The sequence below is a fragment of the Pelodiscus sinensis genome, chromosome 1 (genome assembly GCF_049634645.1).
Source record: "Pelodiscus sinensis isolate JC-2024 chromosome 1, ASM4963464v1, whole genome shotgun sequence".
Taxonomy (NCBI): Eukaryota; Metazoa; Chordata; order Testudines; family Trionychidae; genus Pelodiscus; species Pelodiscus sinensis.
Window position 1 is genome coordinate 126199124 of NC_134711.1, and position 25932 is coordinate 126225055.

General features: G+C 45.9%; 1 protein-coding gene and 1 long non-coding RNA gene across 8 annotated transcripts in view; one reads left to right on the forward strand and one right to left on the reverse strand.

Annotated features, from left to right (window-relative positions):
- The window catches only part of TSPAN11 (tetraspanin 11), a 271525-nt gene that overhangs the window by 18031 nt on the left and 227562 nt on the right, over positions 1 to 25932 (reverse strand). The window contains exons 8-9 of one of the 6 annotated variants that reach the window (XR_012896381.1): positions 9234 to 10876; positions 7360 to 8056 (exon numbers count right to left, since the gene is read on the reverse strand). The exons of 3 other annotated variants lie outside the window; for them this stretch is intronic. Coding sequence is in view for 2 of the 3 variants with exons in the window: in XM_075900473.1 (XP_075756588.1) it covers positions 10808 to 10876 (69 nt within the window). In the remaining variant the exon portion in view is untranslated. Of the gene's footprint in view, positions 1 to 910; positions 10877 to 12396; positions 12651 to 25932 lie in introns of those variants that run through there. 2 more of the 6 variants (XM_075900473.1, XM_075900539.1) reach the window with 2 other exon arrangements.
- LOC142818748 (uncharacterized) overlaps positions 19116 to 25932 on the forward strand; it is a 60683-nt gene continuing 53866 nt past the window's right edge. For both annotated transcript variants that reach the window (XR_012896400.1, XR_012896401.1), the window contains exon 1: positions 19116 to 19338. This is a non-coding gene — a long non-coding RNA (uncharacterized LOC142818748). The remainder of the gene's footprint in view (positions 19339 to 25932) is intronic.

Sequence of the window (25932 nt, forward strand, 5' to 3'; positions counted from 1 at the left end):
TTCCTTCTATGCAATACCTATTTTAGCCTTTGTACAAATTATTTTGTATTAGTATTACATATAAAAAATAAAAGACATTAGAAAAGGGATGTACGTTTGACCTTTATTCCCCTCCAAATCCAACCCCTCTCCCCCAGATTAGCAGCTCCAGTAGTTAAAGCATGCCAAGAGACATGTCCGTCTCTAACAGATGGGGGCACCGAGATTCCCTGATGTATCAATGCTCTATTTCCGGCTGGCAATGTTCTGTGATAGCAAATGAACCCAGAAGAGGAACAGTGAAGAGAGCAGGTGACAGTATTGCTCCACGGGGAGTGATCTGAACAAGAGTACAGGTAGTCCCCGAGTTACGTGGATCTGACTTACGGATTCCCCCCCCCCCCCCCAGCAGACCAGGCTTTTCTCCGGACGCCTGTGGTAGAGCAGCTGGGGCGCAGCCGGTTGGTCCTGCAGCACCACTCTGGGCGCTACTGGACCAACCCGGCAGCACCCCAGCTGCTCTGCCCCAGGTGTCCTGATTCAGCCGCTGCTGGTCAGTTTCAGCAACGGCTGAATCAGGACGCCTGGGGCAGAGCAGCTGGGGTGCTGGTGGGTTGGTCCAGTAGCGCCGAGGAGCGGCGCTACTGGAGCAACCCACCAGCACCCCAGCTGCTCTGCCCCAGGCGTCCCCAAGTCAGCCGCTGCTGAAACTGACCAGCGGCTGACTACAGGAAGCCCGAGGCAGAGTTGCTCTGCTCCGGGCTTCCTGAAATCAGCCTCTGATCAGTTTCAACAGGCTGAATCTGGACGCCAGTTCCGACTTACATACAGATTCAACTAAAGTCGGAACTGGCGTCCAGATTCAGCCTGTTGAAACTGATCAGAGGCTGATTCCAGGAAGCCCGGGGCAGAGCAACTCTGCCTCGGGCTTCCTGTAGTCAGCCGCTGGTCAGTTTCAGCAGCGGCTGAATCTGGACGCCAGTTCTGACTTACATACAGATTCAACTTACGTACAAGATAGGGACTGTAGGTTTGTTCTTAACCCGGGGACTGCCTGTACTGATAATGCTAGGTTTAGAAGGGTAATTGAAAATAAAAGAGTTCCTAAGGTTGTGCACTAGCAGAACCTACATTGTGTTGTTCCCTGTAAAGCAGTGGTAATGTAGGTCTTGCTACACAAGGTGCAAAAGGAAGATAGTCCCTGCCCCCGAAAACTTACTAGTCAATAGAAGTTGAGAATTCAGGACACACAGTGTCAAAAAGTTTCCCCCTCCTTTGGCTCTCCTCTTTTTGGGCACTGTTGAAGTAAGTCTTTGAGCAGGGACGTTAAAATTAGGAGGGTAGTCACTTGGGGTATGTCTACAAGCAGTGTTATTTCAGAATAACTGATTTTATTCCAAAATAACATAGGCCACGTCTACACAGCAAGCCAAAATGTCAATGTCAAAATACTGTCAAGCTGGAGGACTTCTTTCTTTGACTCCTATAATCCTCATTTTTACGAGTAGTAAGGGAAGTTGGAGGAAGAGTGCTCTCTCTCAGCCATCCTGCTGTGTAGACTGCGCCAAAAGTGGAATTAAGCTATTGAGCGATGCACTTTACATAGCTCAAGTTGTGTAACTTATTTTGGCATTAGCTCTGCTGTGTAGATGTGCCCTTGGTGAATTGAGATGTATTCCTCACATAGGGAATAGGCAAGGAGATGGACACTGGCAGAGGGGCTAACAACATATGGTCTTTGGGAAATGCATGACTATGTAGGTTGAGGCAACTGAGGCAACGTTGACAATGGGAAGTGGAGCTGAGGCACACACAGGGCCCGTGAGTCAACAGCCATTGTGAACGGGGAACAGAGGAGCATGAAGAATTTCCTGAGAACATGGCTGTGGTGTGTAGGGATTGAGTCATAGAAGAGAAGCAGATAAACCCAGTTCATTAATTTGCCAGGGCACTGGTTAGATTTGAAAGCTGAAATCTAACAAACTACATTTGCTTTTATAGACTAGAATCTAGCAGGTTAACCCCTTTTATTGAGTCCAGGGAGCGTTAGTTCACCAATTACAATGCTAGATTTTTTTTCAAGTCCACTGTTAACTTAAACAGTATTTTCCAACTTAGTACACTTGCTTATTCTTAATCAATCAACAATGTATTAATTTACCTAGAACCACATGAATCAATAACTCCACTACTCAGAACTTAAACAATGAATAGTCTAGCAGCACCTTAAAGACTAACAAAACATGTAAATGGTATCATGAGCTTGTGTGGGCGCAACCTACTTCAGATGTAATCTGAAGAAGTGGATTGTGCTCACGATGCCATCTACATGTTTTGTTAGTTTTTAAGGTGTTGCTAAACTATTTGTTGTTTTTTAAGTTTTTCCTGTTACAGACTAACTCAGCTAGTCCTCTGAAGCTTTTACTCAGAAAGAGAGATAATCAATCATGTGTACTATGTACAGCAGGGGTGGGAAACCTTTTTTGGGTCAGGGGCCACCGACCCACAGAACCTCCCTCCCCCACAAAATAAACCCTCACTGACATGGCCCCTGACCGAAGAAAAGAAACTCCCCACATTTCCCTCACACACCAGAGCTGGGGGGGAGAGGCAGCCTAGTAGATTTTGTGTGTTCCACTCTTACAAGCCAGTATCACAGACTAGAGTTAGAGCTCAGCAATTACATCAAAGAACAATGCAAATTGCCATGTTATTTATTACATTTACTTAATGAAGTTCTTGAGCAGCTGGCATATTTTTCATACTTCCAAGGATGCACTTGGCTTTAAGGCGCCTTACAGAGGGGTTCTTACGTCTGTTTGATTAGATTGGTCCAAATGGACCAAGTTTAGAATATTAAAAGCAATTGCTTAAAGTTATTGTTTTCAATCTCTCTTGAGCCAGTTTGCTGGGACTTATAAAGAAGTTAAAATCTAAAATATGGTTGCTTAAGGTCTCACTAGAGAGATCCAATGGTGGCATGTGGCAGAAGATTCACTGACAAACTGAGCCTGCGTGACACATTGGTGGTGGTGAATTTATCCACTAATGATATCTGAAATGAATGCATAGATGATATTTAAGAAGTCGTGTATATATACTGAAAATACATTTTAAAAGTCTGTGTACAAGGCAGCAGTGACAAGAGTTTTGAATCAGACAAAGGATGTCAAGCAGGTAGATTAAGCATTGTATCTGATCACAACAGAAGCCCCGTTTACATAGGCAATCAGCAGGAAAGGAGCAGAGAGGAAAAAATAAACTATCAGGATTAGCCTGCCCATGCATAAAGACAGTGAATTCCGGGGATTTAAGAAGAAAGCAACGAGCCATATCTCCACGGCTGTGATGATCCATGCAACCCCGCTGCCCGCCCACAACACACCTTTCAAGATCCATGAATCTTCCATGTACCTATCACAACATGTGGTGTACCTCATCCAGTCCTGTAAAGCCCCAATAACAAGTATGTGGGTGAGAGGAGACAATCTCACCACTCTTGAATATTCTCTCACAGAAAAATGATAAAAGACAGAAATACCATATCTCCTCTGGGGAGCACTTTTCACAGAGCCATCATTCTCTCACCTATCGTTCCTCATCCTCAAAGGAAACCTGCACAACACTTTCCATAGACAAGCTGGAAGTTAAAAATTCATAACTTTGCCAGACACTAAAACCTATAGCCTTAATAAAGCCACTGGATTTATGACTCATTACAACAATCTGTGACTCACTAACCACCCCTTTTTTTTTTGGTCCTAAGTCTGCAGGGCTGTGTCTAGACTGGCAAGTTTTTCCGCAAAAGCATGTGCGTTTGCGGAAAAACTTGCCAGCTGTCTACACTGGCCGCTTGAATTTCCGCAAGAACACTGACTTCCTATTGTCTGAAATCAGTGCTTCTTGCGGAAATACTATGCTGCTCCCATTTGGGCAAAAGTCCTTTTGCGCAAAAGGGCCAGTGTAGACAGCTCAGATTTGTTTTGCGCAAAAAAGCCCCAATTGCGAAAATGGTGATCGGGGCTTTTTTGCGGACAAGCACGTCTAGATGGCATGGACGCTTTTCTGCAAAAAGTGCTTTTGCGGAAAAGCGTCCATGCCAATCTAGACACTCTTTTCAGCAAATGCTTTTAATGGAAAACTTTTCAGTTAAAAGCATTTGCGGAAAATCATGCCAGTCTAGACGTAGCCTAGCTGTATAACCCACCACTTCACCTTGCAAGGTCTCAGCTTAGCCTGTGTTTTAACTACTTACGCTAAACAATCTGTTCTCCCTTGCATTTAGCTGGGTCAAGCAGAGTACCATTGCCAGACCTGAAACATAGCTCTGTGTAAGCGTGAAAGCTGGTCTCTCTCTCTCATTAAGGGTATGTTTACACTGCAGGGTTTTTCCAGGATACCAGCAGTATCCTGGAAAAACTCTGCTGCGTCTAGGGAAAGCATTTGCTCTTCCACTTTGCATTTGCACTTCTGCAAAACAAAACAAAACAAAAACACAAAACCTCTTTTGGCAGCCCTGTCTTCCTCATTCCATGAGGAAGATGGAATCTTCTGAAAGGGAGATTTTCTGAAATTCAGCCCAGTATAGACAGGCCAAATTTCAGAAAAGCCTCCCGCCTTCCCCCCCCAAAAATTGGAAAAAGCTGTAATGTAGACCTAGCCTAACAGATATTGTTCCAAAAAAGATATTGTCTCTCCCACCTTGTCTTACTATCCACTCCTTTCCCTGACATTATCTTAAAAGGCAAGACAAATGTGGATCTGTTGCTCAATTTATAAAGCATATTAGTTGTAGCAAGAAATCTGGCTACATTTCTGAGGCCAAAAAACAAGAGCTGGAAGGGCATATTTGCCACTTGCTGCACTCTTGAGGCTGTGACTTCTCTTTGGTGGATGAAAAGAAGCTATTTTTTTTTCACTCAGTGTTAAACCTGACTGTTGCACAACTTCCTTCGTGTTTGGAAGAGTAGGATTTTGTGCTTGGCTGACTGACTGCACTTTGGGGCCCATTGTGAAAAGGGATGGGTTGGTATATCTGTTCTAGAACTATACTCTGTGACTGTGTCTACATTGGCAAGATTTTGTGCAAAAGCAGATGCTTTTGCGCAAAAACTTTCTGCCTGTCTACACTGGCTGCGAGTTCTTGCACAAGAACACTGACGATGTAATGTATGAAATCAATGCTTCTTGCTCAAATACTCTGACGCTCACGCTCAGGAAGAAGCCATCTTGAGCAACTGTTCTTGCACAAGAGGCCAGTGTAGACAGGCAGCCAAGACATTTTGCGCAAAAGCAGTCTAAACGGAAAAAAGCCCTTGTGGCCGCTTGGACGCTCCGTACCTGCAGTCAGCTCCGGACTTCCTGGTAACCCGAGCCCCCTTAAAGGCAGACGCAGCCTGCAGAGGCCACGAGGCAGAAGCAGCTTTGCCACCTCTACCCAGAGCTCTGCCACGCGGCTCTGCTCCCTGCAACAGCCACCAGACCACCCAGGATGGCCGCTCCAGGGGTGGAGCAACCCGCACCCCCAGCGCAGAAGGCCCCAAGGGGCACAAAGCACTGTACCCCTTCCTGGTCTGCAGGGGAGCTCGAGGTCCTCCACGACTCACGGTCCCGTCGGTGCAACATGGACATTTTCCGCCGCATGGCCCAGGAGCTCTCTGACCAGGGTCATCCAGCCCGGACCCTGGAACAGGTCCAGACTAAGGTCAAAGAGCTGTGCCTGGGCTATGTCTGGGCCAGGGGGCAGGGGCCGACACCTGCCCTCACTACCAACGGCTCCATGCCATCCTGGGTCAGGCACCACCACCCCATGGACCCTCGGTGCCGGTAGACACCTGCAGGCGCCCTGCTGTCACCAGGCCCAGTGAGGTGGAGGAGGAAGCACAGCTGCCCAGTGGGTCAGAGGACGAGGTGGACTGGGGGAGCAGCGGGACCTTCCAGGTGGAGGCCCTCTCCAGCAGCCCCGATGTCTCCCGTGTGTCCTAGGAGGCCGGGGAAGGATCCACTGATAAGTGTTGCAATTTGCATTCACAAGGGCGGGGGGGAGCCAGGCGCCTGGCATGGGGAGAGGAAGAGAGCATCACTCAGGCCGTGAGAGCTGCATGCTGTGTAGCATTAGCAGTATGCAGCACGTGCAACCACATGCAGCCTGGTGACCGAGTTGCACGTGGCTGCGGCAGGCAGCTCCAGGGCATGCCTGGGACTGTGCTGCTCACACACATCCGGCGGGACTGGAGGGAAGGGTTAGGAACCAGCCAGGGGCTCAGGCCAGAGCCCGCACCTCCGCAAGGGTGCAGCACGCAGAACAGCACACTGTTCCATGCCTGGCTGTGAGGCACAGCCAGCTGCTCCTGGGAAAACCGCAGCATCACAGCCCTGTGAGCGTGGCCCCCACTGAGCCCCTCACCTGCTCCCGGTGCTTTGGCTAGCCCACCCGAGGGAAGTCCCTACTGCGGCCACACATGTCCCTGGGCTATGTGTGTGAGGACTAGCGGGAGGAGGAGAGGGGAAGTACTTGGGCTGGCCCTAGGAGACGTCCCACGTGATCAGGATCTGAGAGCCCAGACCACGTCTGCCATATGTGCTCCCAGGCACTGTGAGGGGATCCATCTTGCTCCCTGTCAAACACCATTGATTAGCCTAAAGCCTCACAGCCTCCACCGGCAGGGAGTTCCACAGGTTAACACAACACAAGCGCCCTTCCACAAGGGGTCAGGACACAGACCAGTGGTTACAATACATGTAGGAGGACCCTACTCCAGGGGCGGTCCTGTATGCAAACATACAACACGGGGGGAAGAGGGATAACTGAGTCAGCCCAAGCCACACTACTGTGGTGTCACCTGGGCTCAGGGGTGGAGGGCATGAGGTGTGGGGACAGTGGCTGGGCTACCTGACTGACCCATCCTTTCTTCTGTTCCCTGCAGCGGGACCAAGCGGGAGCGGGGGACCCTCCAGACCTGCGGCAGCGGCGGTACCCCCAGCCGCCCAAGCACCAAGCCAGCAGGTCAGGCAGTGGGACCAACTGCTTCGGCGGCACATGCAGGCCATCGAACGGGTGGAGGCAGCCATCACACGCCGGGTGGAGGCAGGCCTGGAATGATGCCAGCAGGCCTGGGGCCCCTTCCAGGCCCAGTGTGTGTGCATGGCAGATGCCATCTCCGCCCTCACCGCGCACATTGTACATTCAAAATTGCAAATGAAGCCAGGATTTAAATATTCTGTGCTTCACTTGTATATTTGTGTTATGGCGCTATTTTGAAATAACGGTTGCTGTTAAGACGCGGTTATTTTGAGTGAAAACCCTTCTCTCGAAATACCTGGTAAACCTCATTGTATGAGGAATAAGGGTTATTTTGAGAGAGGGGTTTTCTTAACAGTTGTGTCTTAACAGCAACTGTTATTTCGAAATAGCGCCATAACATCCCAGCTTCATTTGCAATTTCGAATGTCTTCATTTGCATCCCTCTCTCAAAGAGGGTGCAAGAGTAGACATACCCTTAGTCACCCTTCAAATATATAAGGGACCAATCAGTAAAAGCCCCACTGCCTGGTAGAGGTGATCTTTGAAAAAAATTGGAGAGATTTTGAATTTACTTCTTCTGACAGAGTGCGTTCTCTCACTGGATGTGGGGTCTTTAGCACAGATCCTGAAACACAAAGTTAAACAACTCAAATGCGTTGTCACAGGTAACTCCATTCAGTTGTAGACAACGTGCAGCCCAAAGACAGAAGAACAAATCCCTTGAAACTGGAAGTCAAAACATCTCACCTCTTCACAGAGCTCACAAAGAGCTTGTTCACCCAGACACACAAGTCACGACAACCCTCGGTAGAGAGACGATACATCCTGCCTTTCTGTGGCCATGACACGTGTCCATCATCCACACCAGAGTGACAGAGTGATTTCACCTCCTTGGTAACAGAACCAATCTCTCTGTGGGCTCCTATGGAGTAGCAGGGAGCCTGCGGCGGCCTTTCAGAGGGAGAGGCTGGGGGTGCCTCTATTTCAGTGGTTCTCAAACTTTTTGGCCTGTGGACCACTTGGCTCAATGTAAACCTTTCCATGGACCACCAGCTGCTAATGGAAACGCACGGTTAATTACATAATTATGCCTGAGCCATTTTGCTAGAGCTGCAGCTGGGGAGAATGGCTTCATTTAAATGATTAACCAGATTAAACTAACATGAGAAAGTTAAAATGCTTCAGTTTAAATAAAGTAAAATATTAATTTATGTCCAACACAAAAGGTTTCAATGTTTCCTTTATTTATGGCAGGAGGAGGCAACCTTTTCTGGGTTGGGGGCCACTGACACACAGAAAAAAAATCAGTCAGGGACCATGCAAGTGAAAAACAAAAACCGCCAACCAGCACTCAGGTGGCCCCCAACTCAGATGCCTCACTCCTCTGGCGCTCCTTGGGGCGAAGTGAAGGAACAGGGAGGACTGAGGTTCAGGGCTTCCCATAGGCCAGATTTTCTTTTCTATTAAATGTTATGGACCCCCTTAGGTTTTGAGGTGGGGACAAAAATGACAGGGCTGCCAGTGAGTGGTATAGGGGTGGGGTGCAGAAGGGGGAGAGGTTACACGTCCTGGGTGCGAGGTAGGGTGCAGAAGTAGGCTGGGAGTAGGGTGTCTGGCCAGACAGAGGGAGCGGGAGCAAGGGAGGGTGCTGCCAGGAGGGAGGGTGCAGGAGCAATGGTGGATGCAGAAGCAGGGTGGGGATAAGGTATCCAATCAAGGAGGAGGTGCAGGAGCAGACTGGGGGTAGGAGTTGGACCTCCCTGGTCCGACATAAGGATGTTAAAATGTGGTTAACTGACTAGTCAATGGAATTTCCCATTGCAGGGGCTCTTGTACATTTCAGAGAAGGAATGCGGAACTCTGCGTACTGCCCGGGGCCAGCGGGAAGTCCCATCGACTCTGGGCTGCACGCAGTGTGCCAGCTTTGAAATGCACAGGAGTCCCCAGCGGGGGCTCCTGTGCATTTCAAAGCCATGGAGCCCAGGGTCAGGGGACTTGCAGTCTCCCGCTGACTCCGGGGTCCATGCTATGCTACATGCTGCTAGGAGCTCGGGGTCAGCTGGGGACTCCCCAGCTGATCCAGGGTTCCAGGGAAATGCCATGGGAAGCCCAGGATCAGTTGGGGAGTCGCCAGCTGACCCCAGGCTCCAGGGCTGCCTCTTTGAATTGCGCAGAGGTGTTTTCCAGGACAGATGGTCAGCATACCCACACATCGTACTGCAAGACTGACCTTGTTATATGAGGAGCTTCCAAATTTGTGTTCCTAATGTACACATGGGACTCCATAGTGAGTTTTATGCTGAAAGTGACTCCGTAAAGCTCACTGGTTTGTCACTATGTATTTGTGCACAATTTACTAGGGAAAAAAAAGATGTTTTTAGTTAGCTGCCAGCCCTGCAACAGGAATCTGAACTCAAGCTAGGAACATTGCCTGCACTCAAACTTTGTTAACAATTCTGTTGATGATGTGAGAGCTGGAACAGGTCTGGTAACAATCTCATGGCTCTGCAATTCTTATAAATAGTTGTGTTTGTTTCCTGACTTAACACAACAGTCATTACCGGAAGGCTGCTGCCTGGAGGTGGTGTGTTAGAAGGTGCCATTTTCTACTTATCCCTTTCCCTAGAAGATTCATTTGTTATCTAAGTGTTGTTGGAACAAGAGGTGAGATTCTCAGCTGTGCCACTAGATGCGCAGCACAGAACTGACAGCCAGGACGTGCGGGTGGTGCTAGTGTGGCACACCCTGGCTTTAAGCCATAACAAACAGTCTTCCTGGGTTGCTCTATAGGCTGCAGCACTGCTCAGAATCACCACAACACTGTGTTGTGCCCCTATCTGTGGCATGTCCTTCCCCACCTTCAGCATGCTTCCCTATGCCAAGGATTGCGAGATTGACCTGAAAGGCAGTGCCTGCGGCTCTTAGGGCCCCTTCATGCTACTCCATTCCTTTCCCTCAGTGTAAAGGGTGTGAAGCAAGAATTAAGAGCTCACCCTGTGTGTCTTTCACCTCTAGTTGTTAGTCACAAAAACTGACAATCCGTGGGTTCTTTCCTGAATGTCCATACAGTATCCCCCTGATTTGATGTAACACAGATGATCATGGTTGCAGTGAAAATCTTGCGTAATGCTGATTTGGAGGATGGTCTGGCAGGGCTACTCAACTTTGGAAGCCCTGGGGGGTCACAATGATACTTACAGCACATGCCGAGGGCCACAACTTAAGTGTGGTTGCGTATACGTGCAAATATATATGCAAATAGCTTCTTTCACACTGAGGGGCATGAATACAAAGATTAAGCTTTAAGCTGTGGCGCCGGACCCAAAATGTGGCCAGTGTGAGCCAGTCAGCACCTCCCAGGCTCTGCCCACAAGGCTAAGCAGCCAGCACTTCCCACAATGCCCCAGTGATCCTGGCACCTCCTCCCTAGGGGCTAGAAACACCGACACCCTGTACCTGTCTGTTCCAGCCAGCCTGTCCGCTTGCATCTTTCAGTGGTCTCCCAGGTGGGGTGAAGGCTTGCTGTTGTGGAGCATGTTCAAAGGATCCTACCCGCAGGCCACATGTTGAGCCCCAAGTAAACACAAACCACACTGCAGGCTGCAAACAAACCCTTGGGCCTCATGTTGAGTATCCCTGGTCTAAGGAAACAGTAGTTTGCTCATAATGACTCTCAAAATAGACAGATCCCATGAAGATCCCTCTGTATCCACTGTCATGACCTGCAGCACCCGCAGTTTCAGGAAGAAAGGTAAACATAAAAATGGTTCTACCCAGCTATCTGTTCTCCCCTCATCACAGCACTTACATTTTAACTGTACGCCTCCAACAGAAGACTCCTTCTTGGACTGTCAAATGGAGCACATTTATATGCTGCAAGGAAAACAATCAGGAGTCTGTTTAAATGCCACCTGTCATCTACTGCAATGCCACATATTTAAATAATTAAAAATGAAACAATGGGTGCAAGCATAATGCTATATTCATATACACAAAATATACATGAATGCAGTATTAAGGGCTCTAAATTTTAAAAATTCAGCTGCTAAAGTTTCATATACAAGTTTAATTTTACTCATGCATGTGTATTCTGATAATCCTCTTATGGGGTCATATAGATATGAGTTGTCCATTAAAAGAACAGAAAATATTTCCATTTTTCCTGCACATACGTATATAATAATATAAATATAATAGTTTAGTTTGATGATCTACTTAAGAATCTGGACATTTTAGATAAATTATTGTGACAAAACATAATATTTGTTTTGTCCCTGCATATGTAGCGCACACATTTAAAAGATTATTTCCTTTGGATACAGATGCGTTTAGGGATAATTCTTCATTACCTGTATGGAGTTAACTCATTGTATTATAAGATCTGTGGAACAGCATCATATGTCGATAAAAATTAATGAATCTGTATTTCCGATAGAGATGCCTTCTCACATTGTTATAAACATTTCAAACGGTTACTTCCACAGTGGGTTGGGTGGGCTTTCTATATAACATTGTAACTGCCCTTATGACCGTTTGGATATTTGCTGTGGGTTAAATTTGTTCTAGAATAGAAGCGACTAAAAAAATATAATATTTTCAGTTCACAGCTGGAACCCAGTAATATGTGCTCCTTATCTAAACAGACATCTTCAGCACAGCTCAGCAGTGTCTTTGTATGTGCTTTCACTGGGCTCTGAAAAGTATAATGCCATCTGGGTTCATGGAGCAGGCAAAGTCTGGTTAAGGTTTCCCTGCCATGAGCATTCTCACACAACTAATTTGTCTGTTCAGTTGTGCTTAAAGACAAGTTAGAGCTTTGTTAACATCAGTTTTCCCAGACAGCCTAGTAACAGCACAGCAAAGTAGCCTATAGCAAAGGCTTCCAATCTTTTTTATATCAGGGACTGGCAAACCCATTCACAAACTTTTGGTAGACTGGTTACATTTTGTTTGCATATCTGCATATTCTTTATACAAATAATGAATATGCAAATAAAATGCTACCCATCCACCAAAAGCCCCAGTCCCCAGAGCTTCAGCTCTGCCAGCCCTCCCACCGCTTAAGGCTTAGAGACCCCCCAACACCAGCCTCCTCTTTCCAGAGCCCTACTGCGCCCAACCCGCCAAGCTCCCGCAGACTCCACTACTGGCTCCACCTCCGGAGACCCCCAGTGCCAGCTCCCCACCCAGACGCCCCGGTGCCCCCTGCCCCCAGCGCACTGCACTGGGGATAAGGCGCTTGCACTGGGGAGGCGCTTGCACTGGGGATAAGGGCTCGGCATATGCCAGGGTGGGGGGCGCCCCGACTCTGGGCTGGACGCGACAGCTCCTGGGGCCCCCCGCCAGCCAGGGCAGGGTGCGGGCGGGAGCTGCACTCACCCCTGCATAGTGTGGCCTGGTGGGAGGGCGGGCGGGATCCGTGTTTGGTGCGCGCGGGGCCAGCGATGCGGCTCCAGCCTCCTCCTCGGCGCTGGCGGCTCGTCCTGCAGCAGCTCCCCGCACACATGGGCCCCACCGATGGGACCCCCGCCCCGCAGCTCAAGCCCCGGCTGGGGCTAGAGTTGCCAGGTGTCCAGTTTTCTACCGGACAGTCCAGGTCCATCTAGCCCAGTATCCTGTCCTCCAACAGTGGCTAATGCCAGGTGCCCTCAAGAGAATGAATAGAATAGGTAATGATCTATTAATCCATCCCGTCACCCATTCCAAGCTTCTGTCATATAGAGGCAAGTTGTTACAAACCCCTAATCATTTTTGTTGCCTTTTTCTGAACTTTTTCCAATGGCAAGATATCTTTTTTTGAGATGAGCGGACCACATCTGCATGCCGCATTCAAGATGTGCAGGGCTGGACACTAAAGAGCAGATGGTATGGGGGATCTTTGGCATGGGGGGGGGGGGGGCACATGGCATAAAAGACCAGAGTGGTGGAAGCCAGGGTGTGATCCGCACGGATGTTGCCGGACAGGAGACTCCCAATTTAGGGAGGGGCAACCTGTATAGACATGCTTTTCACCACGAGAATCCCATTTCACTTGCTGCTTTTGGCCAAGAGAGGTCATCACACATGCACAGGGCTCTACGTACACGAAACAGCTTGCAGGCTCAGGGCCTGGCAAATATTTGTTCCCATTTGCTTACTAACACTTTAGCTCCTCCAAACAACATGAGCTCTGCAGGTGGGTAACGATGAATGCTGCTGTCACAGGCTGATTGGCAAAACATTACTATCCCATAATGATCCCATATTATTTTTTAAAGAAACAGATACATTTTTACATCTGACCAGAGATCAACACCAGCAGCAGGTCGTGTGTTTGTCTGAGTGCACCTGCCGACATGTCTCGGCACATGAAAATCTTCAAAAGGGAGAGCGAGCATGCTGAGATGTTTTCTCAGTATAATGCCAGGTTGTGTTTTTTGTCTCTGGGAGGGAGGTGTTAGTGACTTGCTTAGCTCCATTTTTACAGCTAATTATTTAATTATTTACTTTGGCTGCTTTGGAGGCCCTGGTTTTCATAATTGTTAAAATTGAAACCCTCTCGGAAAAACTCATTAAAAAGAACAAACCTGCTCAACTGTCTGCTGTAATGACCCTTCTGAAAGTCACAAGCTAAATACCATCCAACATGGTATCACCATGATTTGAAATTTCTGCATTCTGACCTTAGAAATGTCAGATATTTTTGGGGTTCAGACGATGTTTGCTAATTATTTATGTAGTGCCATAGATGTGCTTGTGGTTATTTAGAAAATAAAATAATATGGTCCTTGACAGGAAAACCTGATCACAGAAATTAAATCAAGCACATAGAAAAGCTAATAGACCACAGTGGTCAGAGATTGGAATGTGTGGATTGGAAAGATGACATTGCGAGCTTGTGGGACTGTTCTTTTTCCCCACAGATAGCAAGTTCAGTGCATCTTCTGTGCTAGTAGATTTCTAACAACCATAGTTTGAATAATTTCTCACTGTGAAATATGTGTATGTAGCAGAAGGAAAACAGCTATAAACAACCTTAAAACCACCAGGAAAGAGAAAAAGGGGAAAAAAGGAAAGAGAAAAGGACACTCCCCCCAAAAAGACTGAACCCCCTCCAAATTTTGTTTTCAGTTTCTCAAACCAAAAGCTGTTTAGTTTTTCAATTTTTTTGGTCAAAGAACTGGAAAAGTTTGACATTTTTCATGTTTTTTTGAGAAAACTCACATTACCAAATTTTTTGAGAATCATACTTACAATTTTAACCAGCTATTGGAAAGACTAAAATTGTTTGATTTTTTTTAATATTAACAGATTATGTTGAAAATGCAAATAAAAATATTTTTTCTCCTCTTCTTTGATTTACACAATTGTAACTGAGACCTAGGTCTAGCCTGATGGGTTTAAAATATCAAAGTTAAACAACATGTTGTGGCTATAACCCCAGGGCTCTGTCACTTAATGTGTGCAGAGGGGAAGTCAGTACCAATAATCTTTGTCTATATGCCTCCTTAAATCTTGTCTTTGCTATGATGCCTACAAAAAAAATCAACAATAGGTAGGCTGTCTGTGTGCACAGATCACTGCCTGTCATAGTGACCAATATTGTCTCAGTGTTTCCTTGTATTCTTCCTTTGATTTGTAGTCACCTATTTGTCTCTTGTCTTACACTTAATATTATCAGCTCTCTGGGACATGGTCTGCATTTTGGTCTCTGTTTGTACAGCACCTAGCACAATGGGATACTGCTCCAGGGCTGGAACCCTGAGGCAGTATGGTAGTAATAAGAAGAGTGAATTTCATGCTTTGCAGAGTTCTGCTGACAGCTGCTAACACCTGGCTAGTGAATCCACATAGAGAAAAGAAATCTCTTCATATGTGAACATGAGAAAACTAGAGACAGTCAATGACTGTCCTTTGCAGGGAAGATAAAACAGGAGGCAATAGTGCTTACCATCCTACAATCACAATTTTAGAAATGGAGTGTGTGAATGTAACAATTTAATGAGTGATGATAGTAACTGATTCCTAGATTTAAACATTATGTAAGCAACAGGAATGAAAACTTAGGCTGTCATGATCTTTAAGAATGCAAAGCTATATCATGTCATCAATTCTTAAACACTGATTTAACCAGGGTGCTTGTTTAAAAAGTCAGTGGCCCAGTGCTGCCCACAATCAATCATGTATCCCAGCAGACACAGTGCAAAATCAAAGGCTGTAAATTTCTCTTGGCCAGCAGATGACTCCACACACTGCGCTGCCAACAAAGTGGCCTTGGTTTTGATAGCAGAAAGACACAAAACAGATGTTACCATTTAGATGATTTAGAAGATAGGGAAGGAAAAATGAGGACTAGCTATGTCTATGAAAATGTTTTGCTGAGGACTCACAACCCATTCTGTAGTGCATGGGGCTTAGGAACAAATACAGTAACTGCAACAGCTGGCGTCAGAAATTCCGAGGTTTAGAGGAGAGCAACAAAATTTTGCCCAGGCTGTACTGCACCATTATGTGCTGCTGATCGGCGTGTCAGAACAATTTTGATAGTGGGGATGCTGAAAGCTATTGAACCAAATTGTTGGGTAACCTGCATACAACAGAAACCACTTCAAGCCCAGGGGTGGGACAGCACCCTCAGCCCTCCTAGTTCTAGCACCGATGCTGCTGATGTATATGTGGTTATGCAGAGATTTTCACACCATTTTAAAAATAGTTGTAAAGGAATATGACTTTCTGAATTCCAAGCACGTGCAGAAGCCAACACTCTGCAAATACTATACCTCTACTCCCCTGAGAGGTTAAGTTTGTTAGATTGTGTTGATAGAGTAATAAGCCAATGCAATGCATTTCGCAGCTATATCCATACTCATGGAAAGAAGCTGTTGATTTGTCCAATAACTGTTGCACAGACCTGGCCAAAAAAAAATCATTTTAATTTTTGAAAGCTACTCATCCTCTTTTAACACATTTCAAAGTGGTTCTCCAGTGTACAGTTGCAATCTGCCTGTATTGCAAACTGGAATGAGAATGCTAGAGAAATCTCTGGTGGCCCCAGTTACATTTCTCTGTACACAAAGGGCAAATAGATACCATCAATCTGAATAACTTTCATTTAGATTAAAAGAACAACAAATCAAGAAAGAACAAACCAAGAAAACGTCCCTTTAAGAGACAGGTCTTCCACAACATGGTTGTGTCTCTTATTTTAGAAGGCTGAACAGACCTGAGCACAAAATGGGTGCCAGCAACAGCCCAGACCTTAGAAATTGCAGTAATACCAACAGGCCCGCCAACAGGGAAGGGGAGGGAATAAAGGAGGCAGTTGCTCTGGGGCCCAATGATTCAAAGAAGACCGCAGCTCCCAGCTTCCTCCGCTTCCACAGTTGCAGAGGCAGAGGCCAAGAGCTTTGGGCCCCTTTGAATTGCCACTGGTATACCATGCTGCGTGCTCCATGCAGATGGGAGGGTTGGCACTGGTGCGCCATGGTCTGGGTGGTGCTACGGGCTGACTGTCCTTGGCCCCGCCCTTCCCACCTTTAGCCCCATCTCTTTCAGGGGGTGCAGAATGCCCCCTCCCCCGACTCCAGGGCCTGTGGTAGCTGTTGCCCCACTGATCAAGCACAAGCTTTCAGAAATCTGGAATCAGGCCCCCAAATCATAAGCTTGGCTTAAAACACCTGATAGTTTTTAAAAATAAAGGCTTATTTTCCTTTTCCTTGTGGCCTAGATTCTTTGCTCCTAACTGTACGACTTTACATTTGGCATATGGTTTGATTGTGCCCACCGCCTCTACCTGCACACCAAGTGCATTTATGACCATGCAAATGCCCTGCCTCATTATTGAGTGGCTCACCCCCAGCCACATGAACACTCAGGTGTATTTTTCCCACCAGCTCGCTGAAGCTGGGTCTCTCCTTGCCTGCAGGAAGTGGGTGAAGGGCTTCCTCCTCTCTCCTGGGGAATGCCCTGCTGCTGGCTCAGTTCCTGGCTCAGTGCTGCTTTGTGGGTGGGTGGAAAGGTCTAAGAGCCGGATACCCCTGACCCCTAGCAAGGAGGTAACCAGGCCTGCTTTAGCGCAGGAAAGGGTTAAAAGGCGCTCAGAAGCCAGGCAAAGGGTGCTGGACAGACTGCAGAAGAAAAAGCCAAATCAGCTTCTGAGGGGACCACAGAATGTGTAAAGCCCACAGGCAAAGCCTTCTCCTACTACCAATCCCTTTGAGAACCAGCAGGTCCTGCCAGGCCCTGATCCTTTGGACTCTTGATTGTAAGGCGACTGGCTGTTTGGATTTTAGGGAACACTCCCTGAAGTGAACCGATCTACAGGTAGGGTGTAACCAAGCAACTTTAACTCACAGGGGATATTGGCTGGTCTTGCCCACACAGTCCTGGGCTGCGACTTGCTAGAGAGAGTAACTTGGAGTCCTTCTATCACACCCCCTCAAGGGCCTAGACCTAGATGTGGGTGGAAAGCTGACGATCCCCAACTTAAGATCTGGCATGGGTTCCTCTGATAGAGGTGGCTGGATGCTCTAGCCACAGGCTGTCCGGCCCTCTGAGTTCCCTGTCACATATTGCAGTCTCTCCACACATCCATCCCAGACAATTAGAAGTGATTATTGCTCAGGAGCCAGATTCCCCTGCTGGTCACATGAAGACCATCCAGCAGCATGCTGGTTCTGCAGAGGAGCAGAGCAGTGCTCTGTAGTATTGTCATAAACTATTTTTCTAAGGATTGTCACTTTCTACCTCTACCACCCATTCCATAAAGAAATTAATCTGGTGTGTTAACTGTACAGACAATAGGACTCTGGAGAAAATCAATTTCTCTGTGATAGTCCTTAAATGGCTGAATTGTTAATGTCTCCAGGTGTTCAGGCAAAGTTTTAGCACTTCCACCCCTTCCCCTAAGATTATGCAAGTTTCCATGGCCAAAGGGGTAAGACTACATGTAATATGACAACTGGAGTGCACGTTTACTCCAAGAAAACTCATACACTTAGGAATGCATGGATAATTTTTGTACTTAAGGTTGGCTTAGTACCTTTAAACAAAGCCAGTCACGCAAATAAATACAGCTAAGGATGGACGTACACTGTACACCACATGAGAGACACGTTAATAGCCTCTAACACAGCCGTCTCCAACCTTTATAACCACAAGACCACTTTCAATTGAAGTGCAATGTAAGATCTACCTCAACCCCAAATACCTTTGCCCCACTTCCTTCCCGCCCCTTCTTTGAGTCCCTGCCCCTGCTCTCCTGCCCCTTCTCTGCGGCCTCACCCTGCTCACTCCATCCCCTTCCTCACTCACTTTCATCAGCAGGGGCGGATATAGGGCAGGGCGAACGGGGCGGCCGCCCCAGGCCCCGCGCATGCGCTGTGGCACCACCGCGCATGCGCATGGCAAAAGGGGGAGGGGGCGCGGAATTATGCTGCCCGGGGCCCCGCAAAACGGTCATCTGCCCCTCTTCTTCAGGCTGGGGTAGGGTTGGGGTACAGGATCTGGTCTTGGGCCAAAGGGTTTGGAGTGTGGGAGGTGCTCCAGGCTTAGCACAGGGTGGGGGATTGGGGTCCAGGAGGGGTTTCAGGGTGCAGCTGGCATGTACAGCAATGGCTCCATGGGACCATGTGCTGCCCCTCATCTACAGGCACTGAGCCCACAGCTACTACTGGCCACAGTTCCCCAGAGCTGCAGGAATGAGGTCTGCAGGCAAGGACAGCATGTGGATGTTGTAAAGCAGGCTTTTTCTGTCCATGGCCTTCGCGTATAGCCCATCCTGCCACACAAGGCCCCTCACAGAAAACCCAGACTGTGAGATACTCAGAGAAGCATGGGAAGCACAATGCAGCTTTCTGTAAAACAGAATTTAGCTTTGCAGGCATCATAGAACAGGGAGGTGAGCATGAAAAAATAGAACACAGCTGCAAGAGATAAATAAGACTCTCTCGACCAGTCCTTGAAGGCAGGGAGGTAGGCATAGGGAGATAAGACGCAACTGCCACGCACACTGACCATGCCCACACCCAGCACCGTCCACGGGGCCATCAGGCGGGCATCATGAAAAATCCTATAGGGCAGTATTTCACGTTACCTCATTACCAGCCTATCAGGCCCAGCCAGGGAACTGACCCTAATAAGGTACCGGGTATCAGGTTATGTTATAAAAGACCCTCAACCCCTTTGTTCGACGGAGGTTCCATGTATTGAAGGCACGTGGGTTTTTTTTGCCCAGCTGAAGGATTGATCACCCTGAGGCTGCCTTCCCCACCCTTCGAGTCAAAGATAAGGGTGCGCGAGTCCTGAGCATGCTCCAAGTTTTTGTGCGTCTTCATGTTGTTGTTATTGCTGGATTTGTAAGTATTACTTAAATCTATCAATTGTTAGCTTAGTCAGTAGTTAAGTTGTATTAATCATATCTTGTAATCTTGTAAGGTATAAGCAAGTTGCATTGTATAGATAGTGTAATTTTGTGTTGTGTGATAGTGTTATGTTTTAGTCTAGGTACAAGTGTTAGAAGAAAAACCCAGAAGTTGTTAACCTGTAACAGCAAAAATCAATGACTAACTCTGCCTGCTGTCCTAAAGTAACATTGAAAGGATTAGCTGTGGGTAGCCTTTTTTATTGTTATTATTTTAGCTTTGTTTTTTGTATTTTTCGTTTGTATGCTGCGCTGCGTTAAGCGAATTAGGAATAGTGATTTAATATAAGTAAATTGTAATCTAGGAATTGTAATCAGTTAGGTATAGTTGTGTTCAAGTTTTCTAGCCTGTAAAAGCATTGGGCAATTGTTAGTTAAAAAGACCATTTTCTAATTGTTGGTTTTGATAAAAGAATCATTCCACTTAATAAAGATCATTTGTTTTACACCATCATCCAGTAGTTTTCACTGGGTAATCGGCTTTAACCCTTGAGGCTTCCACCACATCACTGAACCAAGGTGTAACAGTGGAGACCCCCTGCTCTGCTTTTTTCAGGGTCTGCAGGGATATGCAAGCCACTTCCAGGAGCAGCAATTCCCATAGGGATAATTACTCCAGCCATGACAGGTTAGGCATTTTAGAACTCACTATTCAAATAATTAAATTTAAGCATAAGAGAGAAATGAAAATTATGAAATGCACAGACCAGTCAAAAACCAAAACATACACACTTTGAAAGCAGTAAACATCGTAACAACAACCCCCCCTCTGGCGGGGGGGGGGGGAGATTGGGTCAGGAGATGAGCGTGAAGGATAATGTGCGTTTGTGAGAATGAGAGAGTGACAGAGACTTGCATTGCCAAGCTCCCTCCATCCCCTTCTCTCCGTGTGGTGATAGGTACAGGAGTGAGTGGAGGAAGGACACCCTGACATCAGCGCCCCCCTCTTTTCCCTCCCCGACCCTGCACAGCAAGCAGGAGGCTCCCAGGGGGGCAGCTCCAGGGAGAGGGCAGAAACAGCATGACAGTGGGGGGAGGGGCAACTGAAGTGCCAGCGCTTGATAGCTTCCAGGCCAAACCAGTCAGGATTATAAATCAGAGTCTCCAAGATCTACAGGTAGATCCCAATCTACTGATTGGTGACCACTGCTCTCACATAACTTTTTGAACTGACTGTAGTTTCTATGGGAACCATGTATTTCTGTGTAGCAGAAATACATTGAGAACAACTGAAGGAAGGGAGGGAAACTTTTTTTTAAATTTACCTTTTCTTTCAATCATAGGGTGTGTCTAGATTACCTAGTTTTGTCAACAAAGTGGACTTTTGTCGACAAAACAATACCAGCGTCTACACTACCGCTGAGTTCTGTCGACGTAACGTTGACAGAACTCAGCAGTTTTGTCGACGCTGGTAAACCTCATTTTACGAGGCATAACACCTTCTGTCGACAGAACTCCGTTGACAGAAGGTGTTATTGCCTGTAACGTTGCGTCCAGACTACGGAGTTCTGTCGACAAAGCAGCTTGCTTTGTCGACAGAACTCATTGTGTCTGGACGCTCTTTGTCGACGGAAGTTTTGTCGACAGTATCTGTCGACAAAACTTCCGTCGACAAAACGCGGTAGTCTAGACGTACCCATAGAAATCAACACTTAGTGTGAGAGCTGTAAATAGGCTATAGTGCCCCCAGGCACAACCTACACTGGTATGTACAGAAGGCACTCTCAGTTTGCTTATCTTGGAGTCTTAGAGCACAACACTAGCAGCACATGTTCCAGCCAGATTAGGAGCATTTTTTGTTGAGTTGCCTGGGAGATGCCAGGAGGTGTTTGAGCAAAAATGTTACACAGTGGACACAGCAACTGCTGAAGCTGCACAGCAGTGCGTAGCTGCTACATAGCACGTTTCCCTTGACTTCAAAGCATTATGCCAAACTGCGTAAACATCAGTAGCCCCATTTTATAGACAGAAAAAATGAGGCACAGACAAGTTAAGGTCCCAGTCTAACCCTGGGTACCTCTAGGCCTGGGTGTCCAACTTCAGACACCAAGGATTATCCCTAATCAAACCAATTTTTGAGCCTCATTGTCCCCTCACACCAATGTAAATCAAGAGAAAGCCACTTAGGGTGCATCTACACTGCACAGTAGGTCAAAATAAGATACGCTACTTGAGCTACACAAATTGTAAATCTTATTTTGATGCTATTTTGAAATAGCTTATTTCGTAATTTGGCACTGTCTACACAGTGCCAAACTTCGAAATAACCTGCTATTCCGAAATGTCCCTTACAACTCATGGAATGAGATTTACAGGGACATTGGAATAGTGAGCCCCGTTATATTTTTAAATAACAAGCTTGCTGTAAAGTCATGGGATAGCTATTTTGGATATCTCTGGTATCCCAAAATAGCGCTACAGTATAGATGTTGCCTTACTGTAGTCGTGCTACAATTAGATTACAGCAGTGAGAGTGAGAAGAGATGCAGGTTCATTATGTAAAAAAGTTGCATGAATGTAAAATCAGGGTATGTGTGAGACTCCAGTTCAACAGGTGCCAACTGAGCTTTACGAGCATCTGCTCCAGTGCCAAAATAGAAGATAGGTGCATAAGTAGCTTTATGTGGGGATGGTGTGATAAGCATATGCAGGATCGCTATGAAACCTGAATTAGCTGCACCTAAATTCTGAGCACAGTGGATAGTTTCCAAAGCATAAGATCCTAAGTGGGACATTCAATATCGATGTGGGGGGAGGAGGAGGTGCTTGGCTACACTTGGGCACACTCAGGCACCTTTCGCAGGCTGAGGAGATGGCTAATGCATAAGGCACAACTGGAAGTGAGCACAGCATGCAGCACAGGAACAAAGAGGCAACAGCTGGGACAGGAAGGCCTCCAGTCACTCAGAGAGACAGGTCAGGATGGATATGGAAAGGTGGAGCTTAAGGATAGGTAATACATGTCAGGCACACAGTGGGTTGGGAAGACAGCAAAAGAAGACAGGCAGGTTTGGGATAGAGCAAGGAAGCAGGAGCTAACCAGGGCACAGAGAGGATGAAAGGGTATTGGGGAGTTTTATAGCCCTGAAGCAATTGAGAGAGAGGAGCTGGCTCTTAGCATACTACCAGTGCACTGCAGTTATGCCAAGGTTTGCTGGGGCTTGCTAAGCTGGAGGGCATGCATAGAAACAAAGGCTCCAAGAGGATGGCATCCAAACCCTCTATGGTGAGCTCAAGGACAACCTGGAGACCACAAGACAGAGGCACCCATAACTTATCTACAGCTGAGTATGTCACCATGGTCCAGCAATTTCTTTGACATGAACACCTAGCCAGACGATGGCCATGGGCAATACCATCATTTCTGATAACTAACTGCTCCAATCACAGGCATAATCTGATGCTCATTTTCCTGTCTCTGATGATTTTTTTGTTTTGTTTCACTTCATAGCAAAACCACTTTTGGCTCCTTTATACTTCTTTTATTGTTGGAGGAGGCAGTTTCCGCTCTTGATAACACATGGAGCTGCTAGTCACCATGCAGCCACTAACATTTCCTTATCACAAAGCCATCGCCCATATCTTGACAAATTACCCAGTGTACTTTGGATAAGCCTTATTTTTTAAATAGATGTTTCTGGTAAATAATACTATGGACTTAACTGGGCAGAAAATTGGAGTGTTGAGAGAAATGATTTTCAGCAGTAGCACCAAAGAGATGAAATGACAGAAGTTTTGGTGCAAAGGCTGTTAAGATGCAGGCTGTAAAGACTGAAACTTTCTTGAGAAATCGCTATGAAACGCAATGTAGGCATAAGACACAGCTTATTTGGGGAAAATCTGGTCACTGAATGCAACCAGGGAGAGCTTAAATTCTGCTTTGATGGACAGCTGGCTCTTCTTGCATTAAACTCAAAATCAGTGCAAGGGATCCTGGCTTATTTTATTCCAGGAAGTCTCCGCACTGCAAGTGTCATACACTGGAGAGATGTGCAACCCAGATGAATAAATGAAAGGAACTAAAGAAAAGGGAGCTTGAAGGATACACAGCAGGGAAGGGAACAGGCAAGACAAGAACTGGTTAGTTAAGACCAATCAGTTGTCCCCATTTACTATGATAAATATTTTTCAAATTTAGGTGTTCCAAATCAAACGTAAATTCAATATATAGAATCACAGAAATGGAAGGCACCTGTAAAGGTCAAGTCCAGTCCCCTGCCCTCATAAGGCACCAAGCACCAGCTAGACTGTCTCTGACAGATGTTTTTCTAATCTGCTTTTAAAAATCTCCAGAACTAGAGACTCCACAACTTCCCTAGGCAATTGATTCCAGTGTTCGACCACCCTGACAGTTAGGAATTTTTTCCTAATGTCCAACCTAAACCTCCATTGCTGCAATTTAAACCCATCCTCAGAAGTTAAGGAGAATAATTTTTCTCCCTTCTGCTTGTAACAGCTTTATGTACTTGAAAACTGTTATGTCCCCTCACAGTCTTCTTTTTTCTATATAGTTTCTCCTAGTTAGGAAGCCTATTTTTAAAGGTTTTCAGCACATCTGGAAATCAAGTTATTTTAATAGATATCTACAAATATATTTAAGAGCAGTGTTCCCTCTAAGCTGCCCAGCGGCACAGCTTCACTGCCTAGTCAGAGGCTCAGGGTTCTGTGCATGGAGTTCACTGACTGGGCGGGGCTTATTAATCACCTGTAAAGCTGGGCTGCCATGCAGGTTATAGGGAACTCTGTTTAAGAGCCCACCTTTAGGAACCTACATTTGAATATTCTGATCTATATGTTTTGAATGAAATAATGGAAATGCAAAAACAGATATTTAAAAATGTAGTTATTAAAAAACACAAACTAACTAAGAAGCAATAGCAGCACCATAAAAGCAGTGTTTTTTGCCCACACATCTATCAAAGATATGTCTTCATGGACCTGCCTTAGCATCTCCACCCCCATGTCAACGCGCAAATTACTTTGAGTCAAGGAAACAAAATGAGACTGCACTGGAACAGATGTGCCATAAATCTGCTAAGGGCTGAGAGTGTCTCAACAAAATGAGAAAGTGCTTATACAGAGAAATGAAGTACAATATATGTTACAAGCATCAGACAGCCTACCTGCAACTAGTATAAGAACACATGCTTGATTTACTTATGGTACAATCAGCACAGAAAAAACTCTATTTGTTAATAATATTTAGCTGTTTTTCATTGATAGTTTTCAAAATACTGCACTCTGGTGAGTAATTAGCATTGTCCCTGTTCCCCAGAGAGGGGACACGAAGCATGGAGAGATAGGACATGCTCACCACTGCATAGTGAATTGGTGGAAAACCTGAGATTTTTCCCATCTGCCAGTGCAATGCCTGATCCATCAGAAGATGTTCTCAACCCTTAAAGTCGTATAGCATTTAACAGAGATGAAACCATTAGCATTACTGAGAAATTGCTGTATTAACTTAGCAACTTTAATAGAGTGCCGAACCATACTATAGCAGGGATATAATTTCTGTTAAATAAAATACCATGGCTTTTTTTTTAAGGGAAATATTTACCATTCAAGGACTAAAGAAACAATTTCTGTTTTATTGAAATGAGATAAAATGTGTTTATGGGACTTAGTTCTGATTTAAATTCTATGCCTTTATTCACTGCAAAATTATAGCTCCACATACAACAGCACAGAAATCTGTCAAATAGGCACCACAAGATACATTTTGGTTGTTTGACAAGGCAAAAGTTGGTTTAACAGTTATTAGACTGGAGTTCTAGAGTCTGTTAGTAAGTTAATGAAGCATTTTTACATTACTCTAACTGGTAGACTGTTTATATTACAATTCCAAACAAGCTGATAATGTGCATATTATAAAAGTACAATAAGGCAAAAGTTCTTTTTCTCCACTAAATTTTATGTCCGACAGGAGAGCATATTTGTTCCATTGCTTTAGACTGTATACAAGTTCTTTATATTGTTTAATATCCTCACCAGCTGTACTTTCTATTGTGCAATACCATTTTGAGAGCTAGAGAGACTTTAACACAAAATGGAAGCCACTGATGCAAAATTACATTTTTCACTTTAAATTTTCTTTAAAGCAGTCACTTAATAGCCTGATGAATTCTAAAGCATCTATATGCAAACAGGTACTTTATCAATAGAAAAGCTAGTTGCTGCTGTCTGTAAGGAGGTAATGTTTACTATGTTTGAGCCAAATTGTGTACTCATATTTTATAAAGTACAAATTTAGGCTTCATCCTACAATTGACAGTCTGCCCACAGGATGCCAGTTCCCAGTTCTGCCTTACTTCGTTCCTGGAATTTAATTTTATGGGTAGCAAATATCGGTGAAGGAACCAGCCTATGCTACTTTTATCCCCAAACTGGTTCTTCTTAGGGTTTGTCCTGCAAACCTCCTGTCTCAGCTCCCCTCCCCCACCCCCATTCTCTCTCTCTCCAACCCATATTTCCTGAATGTAGTTAACCAGGCCTCTTGTAACCTCAGGGCAGATCTACATTACAGCCA